General features: G+C 39.4%; 1 protein-coding gene across 1 annotated transcript in view; it reads left to right on the forward strand.

Annotated features, from left to right (window-relative positions):
• shbg (sex hormone-binding globulin) overlaps window positions 1-8091 on the forward strand; it is a 15537-nt gene extending 7446 nt beyond the window's left edge. The window contains exons 3-8 of the mRNA XM_053639374.1: window positions 5-194; window positions 2880-3041; window positions 3135-3294; window positions 4528-4661; window positions 6036-6219; window positions 7009-8091. Coding sequence (XP_053495349.1) covers window positions 5-194; window positions 2880-3041; window positions 3135-3294; window positions 4528-4661; window positions 6036-6219; window positions 7009-7172 — 994 coding nt within the window. The 3' untranslated portion in view covers window positions 7173-8091. The remainder of the gene's footprint in view (window positions 1-4; window positions 195-2879; window positions 3042-3134; window positions 3295-4527; window positions 4662-6035; window positions 6220-7008) is intronic.
• The last annotated feature ends 2997 nt before the right edge of the window (window positions 8092-11088 follow it).

Here is an 11088-nt window from a genome sequence, read left to right on the forward strand (position 1 = left end):
GCAGCATCACCTCCAACTTTGAGTTTCGCACCCTCGATCCGGAGGGCATCATCTTCTACGGAGACACCAAAGAGGGCCAGGACTTTTTTGTGCTTTCTCTGCGTGATGGCATTCCTGAAGTGCAGATCAGAAAAGCGAATATGCTGGCCAGTGTGAAAGGAGGACCCAAACTGAACGACGGAGTTTGGCACAAGGTGAGAGTTTTCCTTAACGTCTACAACATCGGCGTCTTCTAATACATCATCTCGCAAGTAATTACTGGTAGAAGCGAGCTGGAAATGGTTATATAATGAACACTTGATGTGGATGAAATGATAAATATGTCAGTCTTCCACTGGTGATTTCTTAAAGCGTGTGTCACAATTATTGGCCCCCACTTAAATTCTCAAAGGAGGAACAGGATAAAATGAATCGTGCAGGATGTAGGCGTGTAAAATCAGTACGTGAGTAATCTAGGAATTGTTGTCGGAGTGCACGTCAGGGGTTAAAACACTCAGAGAGTGTTATTCGAGGGTAGCTTATGATCAAGAAATGGGAAAAAGAAATGAGGGTCAAAACTAGGAAATGTTCTAAACAGGGCTAAATAATCAAGAACTAACACACAACATCTGTATTGTTCACCATATGGTAATAAGCAAACCTTTTGAGGGGGTTGGGGGGGGGGATTGTTGTGGGCAGAAATCAACACACACTTGAGCATATGGACCTTGTCACCATGGAAACCATGACAGTAAAAATGTTTTGACGCTCTCTTATTCCTCATATCATAAGTGAATTATATGGCACTCTGTTTTAGGTCATGGCAACCCATGAAACATCAGAAAACATTCGCAAAAAATTAAGTAATTAATTTCAATAATATATGAATAGCTTAATATGTTTGTAGAAACTTAATTTCACATAAATGTACGAATGTTTTTGACATTTGTAAAATTGCTAAACTTCTTGTCGTAAAATGAACGCTTTACTTAAAACATAACTAAGAAAATCGCCAAGACAAAAACACAAAATGGCGGTAAACAAAATGGCTTTCAGTCTGTTTGCTTTTCTTTCCAAATGAAAAAGGAGTAAAGAGGAAATTTTTTATCCTATTTTTGTTGCTTCTTGGCAAGCACTAAAATAGCAAATTACTTCACTTTTTATTTATTTAAAAGAAAACTGACTGATTTTTAATAGTTTATACCACACGAAATCTAGAAAGCAAATTTTCACGAATCTAAATATTTGAATAAATAAAAAAAATAAATTAAATTAAATACCTGACTGAAGTCCATTTCAGTGTGAAAAGAGTCGACCTGGACGTACAGTAGACTTCTCTTAGGCTGTCCTCTGGTTAAAATATGTCCCCTGGAATTCTGTTTTCATAACCAGTACGATTAAAAATGGGATCAACGTATGCAGAAATAGTGTTGTTTGTTAAGACAGAACAATACATTTTTGTAGGTTAAATAAATTACAGATACAGCAACCATGATGGTAAATAAGGCTTCCTTTCTCTTATCTGTTTCATGTAAAGACAAAGAGCTATACATGATGATTTGATATAATCCTAAACATAAATCCTGCAGTATTTCTTTATAAAAGCTTGTGTGTGTTGTGTTATGAAGGGCTGAAGTAGGAACAAATACCAACTAACTTTATCAAGAAATATTAAATATTTACATAAAATCTCCAAGGACCAAGTTTACATAATGGAAAATGGTCATAAATCGTTAAAGAAATAAATAAATAAAGTGATGGTGATATACAGTACGTGATGATACGGGTCTGTTCTACTTCCAGATCCTCAGGGATAATTGAACTATGTCAAGCTTCAAGGAACTGCAGAGGAACATCTAGCTGTCTCTGATGAGCAGTTCAATTCGAGTCCTACGTATTTGGATCGTCTAAACCGAATATGACGCAAAAGTTTCCCCTGGGCTCGCACAAAAACGTAGTTTCCCACACCACAGAGCTGAGCTTTTATAATTTCCAGTGCAGTTCCCAATCATGTGTGAACCGGTGAGATGAGACAGATGATGAGCACTCAGTGTGCACGCTCGGCTTGAGGTTTACTCAAATCCAAAATCCAAATGTCTTAGACAAGCAGTCTGTAGCATGGATCAGTACACTGGGATTCATGATCATTCAAACAGCTACGGCAAGGGTCGAAACCAGGAAACAGAATGAACTATGGAAAAAAACTAAAATACGGAATAAATCATACTAAATTGTTTCAGAAATGAAAACAAAATCTAAGATAAAACAAAGGCAACCCGAGTAAACACACAATACTGTTTTTAAATGATTCAGCCGGACGAGACACAACCAGGCCTGATTACTGCAAACCCTGTTCAATCACATCAACACTTCAATAGAACTTTTTCAGCAGCAGGAAGTTGGGTAAAAGGTCTTACTCAGTAACACACTACGCCAAAGCTGAAGGAAATTCCAGAAATGATGAGGAAGAAGGTGATTGAAAGACATCAGTCTGGGAAGGGTTACAAAGATATTTCAAAGACTCTGGGACTCCAAAGAACCACCGTGAGAGCCGTCATCTCCAAATGGAAAAACTCGGCACAGTAGTGGGTGTTTCTCGCAACCGTTCTCCACTTCCTTGCAGGCAGGAGCTAAGACGTGAAAAACGGGAAGCAGGGTTAGGACACAACCAGGTACAGTTATAAAGGATGAGCTAAGACCCAACAACTAAAACCAAACAGTCAGGAAGATGGTCGAATTGCCAGGGGTGCCGATAATTACGACACAGTTCTTTGTTTCTTTGTTTTACTAGAGTGCATTCTGTAAAATGTCTGTTGTGTGTCGCATTGTTTAAAAGCTTGTGTACTATTTACATTTGAATCTCTTTTTTGAACCGATGTCTTTCCCCTTTGTGTTGTCAGCTGGAGCTGCGCAGCGAGGGGAAGTACGTGGTGGTGGAAATCAACGATAAGGCGGAGCTGGTGGTGGGGATGGAGTCGGATCAGACAGAGGACGTGCTGACAGGGAAGATACGCCTGGCTCTCGGAGGGATGCTGGTGGATAAGAAGAGGCTCCTGCATCCTGTCAGTCAGATGACGTTACATATTGTATTCTCTTCTAGTGCTTATTATGGTGTAAGTGTAAGGTGAGCTCATCCCTCGCTCCTGCTCTCTCAGTTTAACCCTGAGATGGATGCGTGCGTACGGGCAGGAAACTGGCTGAACCTGAGCTCTCTCTGGGACGTAGAGCCGAGCTGGAAACCATCGCCTTGCTTTCTGGAGATCAAGAAAGGCAGCTACTTTCCTGGAAGTGGATTAGCTCTGTTTAACACATCTGGTGGGTGTCTAATGCTGCAGTTCTTATTTATACAGCAGCTTTCATGCATTTAAAATACAGCTCAAAGTGATTAAAAGTGTAACTTACGTCCTAATTAACTGTGAAACATCATTAACCCTTTATTGCATGGTGTACATAAGGCAGTAATTATTTTTTTCCTCCAACAGTTTGACAGACAATCATACAAAATGAATATTTCCCCGTGTAACTGGAAAAAGGGGGGCTTGAAATTGGACATAACAAAAAAAATGCCATGTCACAGGACCAGGAAGTGCTGCTTACACTTCCTTTTCTGTAATCACATGGCATGGTGAAGGTCATCTGAAGGTCAGGTGAAGTGGTCTCAAAATGTAATACGTTTTTCAATGAGGCAATTCTACTTAAAGGAGAAGTTGATATATTTTTAGTATTTTGTTAAATTGCCATATGTGACCAGATGCGATAACGGAACTGTGTTACGTGCGTTCCTGACCTAAAACAGGCCTACACAGCAAAACAAAAAGATACTCGGGCGTCTCAAATAGTATGTTTACATTTTTTCACATTCAAGGTGAGGAAAAACTGGTGTAAGATACTTCACACAAAACATGTTTGGATCTAATTTTTGTGTGTATTTTGAGTGAGTAAAAAGCATACACATAGGGTTATTTATTTATTTATTTATTTATTTTTCACAGCTGTACTTTTACATATACTGACTGATATAACTTTTACATGCTGACGTATAGTCTGGAGAGTGTAGTAATTGGAATTTGTATTCTCACACATTTTGTGTTATTTTTGACTATATGATACTTTCCATATGGCAACAATTTACCGACTTTTTTTTTTTTTTTTTTTTTTTAAAAAAGGCTAAAATTGTAAGAAAAACAATTGTATAATTTGTACTAATCCAAGTAATAATAATCCATTAAATCTGAGACATCTTTGAGACATCTCACTTGGTTCCTTATAGCGCTTCTTTTTGAAGTTAAAAAGAGAATCACGGTGTAAAGACTTTTTTAGGTTGTTATTAAAATAAAACATGTTTTTTATTATTATTATTAAACAGTAGATCACATTCAGAAAGGGAGATGCAAACTTTTGTACTGATATAATTTAGAAACTTTCATGTGTGGTTTTGTTGTTGTTGTTGTTGTTGTTGTTGTTGTTGCAGTTACACATTGTTTTTTTGAAATCCCGTTGACTATCCCGTTGCGTTGTTAATAATAATTGCTCTCTGTATTGCCGCAGATCTTCCTGGAGTGGAAGCAGAAGAGAAAGGAATCACGATCGAGGTGTATGGATCTTGGCGTGGGACACTGCTGAGTCTTCAGAGCCTCAGTTTTCAGTACATCTTGCCCGGGGTTAAGGGAAAGGAGAGCAGGGTATGAACACAGCAAACGATATAATAAATCATATAACTTTTAGAAAAAAATGTCTATTAGAAGCTGGAGCGATACAGGAGAGTCTTCATATCCAGGGACGGATTAGGAAGGAACCTAAGCAGGAACTTCCCTCCCTGCGTCGCTACGCATTCTATTACGTTAAGTCCGTTCAGGGGCACCGTGAACAGTTTTGAAGGAGGCATGCAAGACAGAATTATTGGCCCCAGTCCCAGAGTCTCACACAATGATACAGTATTGTCTTTTTACGGTGGTATGATAAACACTCCCACCATTACATACATACATTTCATACGTGGCAACAATTTTCCTTCCTATTTTGAAGAAGACATCACATTCAGGAAGGCAGTAAATATAAAGAAATATTTTACCTGGGGATTTTACCGGGGGATTTTACCGGGGGATTTTACCGGGGAACTTTACCTGGGGAAGTTACCTGGGCAAGGCCAGTTTTGCATCACGACTGAGCAACACCTCGACATTTATATTCTCTGCTTCTTCGATTGTTGTTCCTCACTTTCATCAGTGACACTGCTGGTGGGCACTGCTGGTGGTCACTCTCACGGACCGTTGGTATACGTTGCATCTTAGCGCCTCCCTCTTGCTAGCCTGTCCTGTAGTCCGCTGGTGCTGAAGGTGACTTGATTATTGCTATTGATTATCTGTGGTCCGGTCTCACTGCTAGAATCCTCACTGATGTCCTCACCATCAGTCTCTCTACTCTTTCACTGTCTGTCACTGGAATCATCACAACCGATATTCTGTTTATTCTGATTTGTAAAGACTTCATTTGTAAGGTCTTTTCATTTTTCATTCTTTTTACCATAATCATTATTTTTTTTACGTTTTCGCTTTCAGGCACTCGACAACGTCCTCTCTCCAGCCGACATGTTCTTGTTCGCGTGACAGGACAGCGAGTTACCTTTCACTTATGAGTTTCCATAATTTACAGATTTTCATTTTATTTGACTAGACTATTAATGGATACAATGTGTTAGTGGATATAAAATAAAAAAATTTAAAAAACAATAAAAAAAAAAAGATCCCAATGTGGTGATTTGGGCCTCGTGGTGGGTCCATATGCCCAGCATACTCGGCATCCCACACAATATCACATCTACATCCATTACCTGTTTGTCCTTGATTCTATGATTAAACATTGTGCAAATTTGCATATTTACATTCATAACGTATTACACGTGGCTATAATGTAATGCAAATATTTATCTTTCTTTATAGAAACTCTTGCCCTGTTATACCTTATTGAATAATTCACAGTAGACGGAATAATTTGTGCTTCATTAGGAGTTGAATGACTGCGTGAGCAACGAATAAAACCGTTTTGCTGTATTCCAGGCTCTCACCGTGGAGCTGAAGGAAGAATCCGGTTCGAGCAACACTGCTGAGTCCACCAAGCTGACTCTGACCTTACTGAAGCATTCCCTGGTGTTAAACGGCGAGATAGAGCTGGAGAACAAGAGCATCGACTTCCTCTCCAGTTGGACGGAGGGGATGAGTTTAGCGTTCGGTGGAGTGCCGGGTAAAGCTACTGCTACCGTACATTTAATAGGAAATTACATCGATAAAATATACCAGTGTCACTTAGTCCTAAAGTTTCTGCAGTCCTTTGCTTTTCTGTCAACTCCAGAATTATTTACACCCCTCATTAAAATGAACAAATAAAATTCACTTTATTTATAATTAAATCGATTTTTCTGGTCTCTGAGAAACATGAAGTCATTTCGGTGTAAAAGCACTAAAAATTCATTCAAAATGTCAAAGATGAATAGATAAGAACAAATACATTGTATAAAACTAGAAATAAATAATAATATATCATTAAAACCTTCCGATCAAATATTGTGTCCAAAATAAATTCTCTCCACAAAAAAACAACAACATTTTTTAAAGATAATAAATAAATAAAAATTATTGGCACCCGAGGACATTCTAAATAAGAAATTGTTATACTTTAAAAAAAAAAAAAAAAGAACACACAAAACACAGAAACAGATTGTTGACGTAAACAAGTCAGTTAAATGTATAAATATTAAACGTGGGGGCGCTATTAATTTTGAAACGAGTACTTTGCGGTGAACAAATGCATTAATTAATATGAAAACGGTAGTTTTACATCATAAAATTATATATATATGTGTGTGTGTAAATTCTTTTATAGTTTATTTTTGTCTCGTTTTCATGAGGAGATTGTTTTGGGAAGCATAATGATTAATATTACAAGAAAAATGATACTAATACGAATATAATACTCTTGTGCTTGTGAGTGTTTTGTATGATTTGACACTTTACTGTAAACGTTTTTTTGCAGGTGAGACTGAGGACTCGACGGACGCGCACCACCTCCAGGGCTGTTTGGAAAGGATTCTCATTCAGGGTCAAGACATCGATCTCGATCAGGCTTTCTTCAAGCACGTGTCGATCTCATCGCACAGTTGTCCCGCAAAAGCAGTGAACGAACTCACGGACAGTTAGTACAATCGTTTTTATCACCGAAAGGGGCGTGGCCACATTTCCACCAACCAGCTTCCACCAAACAAATAAACTAACGATGATTTAAATCATCATTACAGCTTGACCAAATCATTTCAGTATTATATCATTACAGTAGATGGTGCCACCCCGAAGTGACATGCTGACCCACCGTTGCCACCCCATGTCCAAAAACCTGGACTCATGATTAACAGCCCAGTTAACAATTTAGTTCTTCAGATTATAGTAATGAAGTAAATAACCTTCTAACTAACAATAACTAACAATTATAATAGTCCTGTAACAATACCACTGATACACAGATAAGCCATAACATTAAAACCACCTGCCTAATATCGTGTACGTCCTCCTTGTGCCATCAAAACAGCTCTGACCCGTCAAGACGTGGACTCCACACGACCTCTGAAGGTGTGATGTGATGTATCTGGCACCAAGATGTTAACAGCAGATCCTTTAAGTCGTGTAAGTTGTGAAGTGTCGCCTCCATGGACCGGACTTGTTTGTCCTTCCTTGGAGCACTTTTGGTCGGTACTGTCATTCACTGCATACCGGGAAAACCCCACAAGACCTGGCGTTTTAGAGACACTCTGACCCAGTTTGCTTCCAACACATCGACTTTGAGAACTGACTTTTCACTCACTGCTTACTAAATTCCAGCACAGTAACGAGTCAGTGGTTCACCTGTCAGTGGTTTTAATATTATGGCTGATCGGTGTATATTCATCCTCATAAAGGAAAATTGTTGAGAAACTCTGGACAAATCCCAGGAAGTTCACCTGCCTTGATGTTTTGTGCTTTCTTTCTATTGTGTTCATTCATACTCTAGTCAGTTCATGCAAGGTTGAAAGACAATTAATGAGTGTTTTCTAACAAAATATAATTAAACATGCCACTTTACTCAGCTCGTCTAAAGGTTTCTGTGTTGCACATTTAAGATCTATGTTTATAAATTTTAGCCAATAGTATCACAAGATCTATATTATTGGAATTGTTCAGATTTTGTACCTAAAAATCATATTTGACAACAAATAGATAGACAGAACAATAATATGTATGGCTGTCGTCAAGAACACCACTGTCAAATCCAAGACCAGGACTACCTGAGATCGAATCCAAGACCAGGACTACCTGAGATCGAGTCAAAACCAGGACTACCTGAGATCGAGTCCAAGACCAGGACTACCTGAGATCGAGTCCAAGAACAGGACTACCTGAGATCGAGTCCAAGGCCAGGACTACCTGAGATCGAGTCAAAACCAGGACTACCTGAGATCGAGTCCAAGACCAACAGGTCAAGAGTCCACTAGCAGAAATAGTAGACCACCCAGGTACATCTAGGATACTCGTTTCAACATACTACGATTTGGGACACACTAATTCTCATCTCGAATACTATTTAGTACAGATAGAGTGCCAATTGGGACACAGGGCTAGTCTTAAGCGGGTCAAATGCAAATTAAAGTAAAGATCGTGAGCATCAAATCCTTTTCGAGAGCAAGCTTTCACTTCAACTAGTTGGCTTCATGTGTGTATTGCACCAATGATTAATCTGTTTGGCTTCTTGTCAAACTTCTTGCGAAAAGAAAAGACAACACAAACATCAACTTTCAGTTGAAACAACGCTCGAGACCGAAACAAAGTCCAAATACAAATGTAAAGTCAATACAGAAGACATTTTAAGACCAGACTCGAGTCCTCCAGCCCTTATATTACGACGTACTTTAATGGCATTGTACCTGATGTAGACAACTCTGGAGTTGACTATGATTCTGATTCCAGTGAATATGAATCAGTTGAGTCGATTCTGCGCAGCAATTCTCGAAAGACAGGAAAATAAAGAGTGCAATATTAATATTAATTAAATATACGTATAATACAGCTTCTAACTGCGGTTTTAAACTGAACTACTTCAAATATATCTGATTCAAATAATCAAATATCTTTTTCAAGGCATTTTTGGTCATAAACTGATTGGTCCTTGACGTCTGGTTTTTGGTTTTTGGCGTTTGTAGTGTTTTTTCACTCGTCATCTCCAGACTAACAATATTTCCTAATAACGTCATTGTGTGGAACCGATGCCAAAGCTTCAGGGTCGACTCTCAAATCCCACCGATGCCAAAGCTTCAGGGTCAACTCTCAAATCCCAAATCCCTGGAATCAAGTCAAAAAGTATTGGCTCTTTTTAGATCCAATTCTAGTCCTATCCATTGCACTATCACACACATTCACACACTATAGACACTTTTGGACATGCCAATCAGCCTACAATGCATGTCTTTGGACCGCAGTAGGAAACTGGAGCAACCAGGAGAAACCCTGAAACATGGGGAGAACATGCAAACTCTGCACACACAGGCCCATGGCAGGAATCGAACCCCCAACCTTGGGCGAACGTTCTAACCACTAGGCCACTGTGCGCCCTTTGTTTATCCATATTGATGGAAGAGCTAGACTGTATATTTTTAATGCTTATATCTTCTAAATGCAAATGTATTAAATTGACATTATTCTGGAGCGCACTAGCTTATAGATAATCTTAAGGCTAACATATTCATACTAAAAGCCACAAAACGTCCATTTTGATTTCATGGGGACTTTAAAGCCGTGTTTCATCGGGGTCTGCACCCGACATCCTCACGGAGATGGCCTGCCACGATGACCAACTGTCAGTAGAGTCACTCATCGATCTCACCACCCGTCTAGACCACCTGTTCCACAATCATTAACCCAACGAGGAAGAGAGCAGCCCGTCTGAACCTGGGGCACACCAAGCTTAATGACAAGGGAATGACAGATGCCGCTGGGAACACCGTTGTTTCTATTGAGCCTGAGCTGAACACTTCATTGGGCAATGCCTCCTCCGCTCCAAGCCTGCTGCCAAGCCTGGTTTGGCCTATTATCTCACCAATCACTCACGCTACAAGTCTTGTTCCAACACTTAGATGTGGTCTCTTTTCTGGAAGCGCTAAATGATTCAGGATCAGCTGGCAACCGCATCGAACCGGAGACCATGAACATCCTGACTCAGCCCCCACAGCAGCTACGAAGGACGCAAGCAGTTCATGTGAGGAAACCCACCAACATCCCAGAGTTGAAGCTGTTCTGTACTGAGGAACAGGCTGAAATTACTCCAAGCCGATGTGCAGACCTGATCAACAGTTACCCCAAACGTTTATCTGCAGTTATTACTGCACAGGGAGCTCACACCAGAGCTTCACATACTTTTGCTACTCACAGATATGTAATATTGGCTCATTTTCCTCAATAAATAAAGGACCAAATATGATATTTTTGTCCGATTTCTTTAATTGGGTTCTCCTTGTTCTACTTTTAGGACTTGTGTAAAAAGTCTGGTGATGTTTTAGGTCGTATTTATGCAGAAATGTAGACAATTCTAAAGGGTGCACAAACTTTCAAGCACCACTGTATGCTATCTAAACTGAAAGGCAATCAAATGCCTCATCCACCTCTACATTTCTAACCTGATCTACTTAAAAACAGACAGAATTTAAAGAATAATAGGTTTATAACGGGAAACGACTTCTCAGTTTGATTCGCCGCATCATCCACATCAGTCTCCGTCTCATCACCTGAGGTAAAAGTCGCTTACTGTGTTTAAACATGAGCCTCATCATCGTGTCTTCACGCCACTGGTCTCTGTTCACACTAACATCCATGTGGAAAATAACTGCTCTGCTGACTCAGTTTCTTCTCATTAAGGTCTTTTTTATTCGGTCGTTTTATTCAGTCATTCGTGTAAGTGTTCTCTTCTGTGTTTTGATGACGTGACCGACATTTTGACAACCACTATCTTATTACAAACTGGAATGATTAGATTTATTTATTGCTGACTTCACTTCCTGTCAGAAACATGCTTTTACAAACCAGGAACTCTATG

This window comes from Ictalurus furcatus, chromosome 13, assembly GCF_023375685.1.
Source record: "Ictalurus furcatus strain D&B chromosome 13, Billie_1.0, whole genome shotgun sequence".
Taxonomy (NCBI): Eukaryota; Metazoa; Chordata; class Actinopteri; order Siluriformes; family Ictaluridae; genus Ictalurus; species Ictalurus furcatus.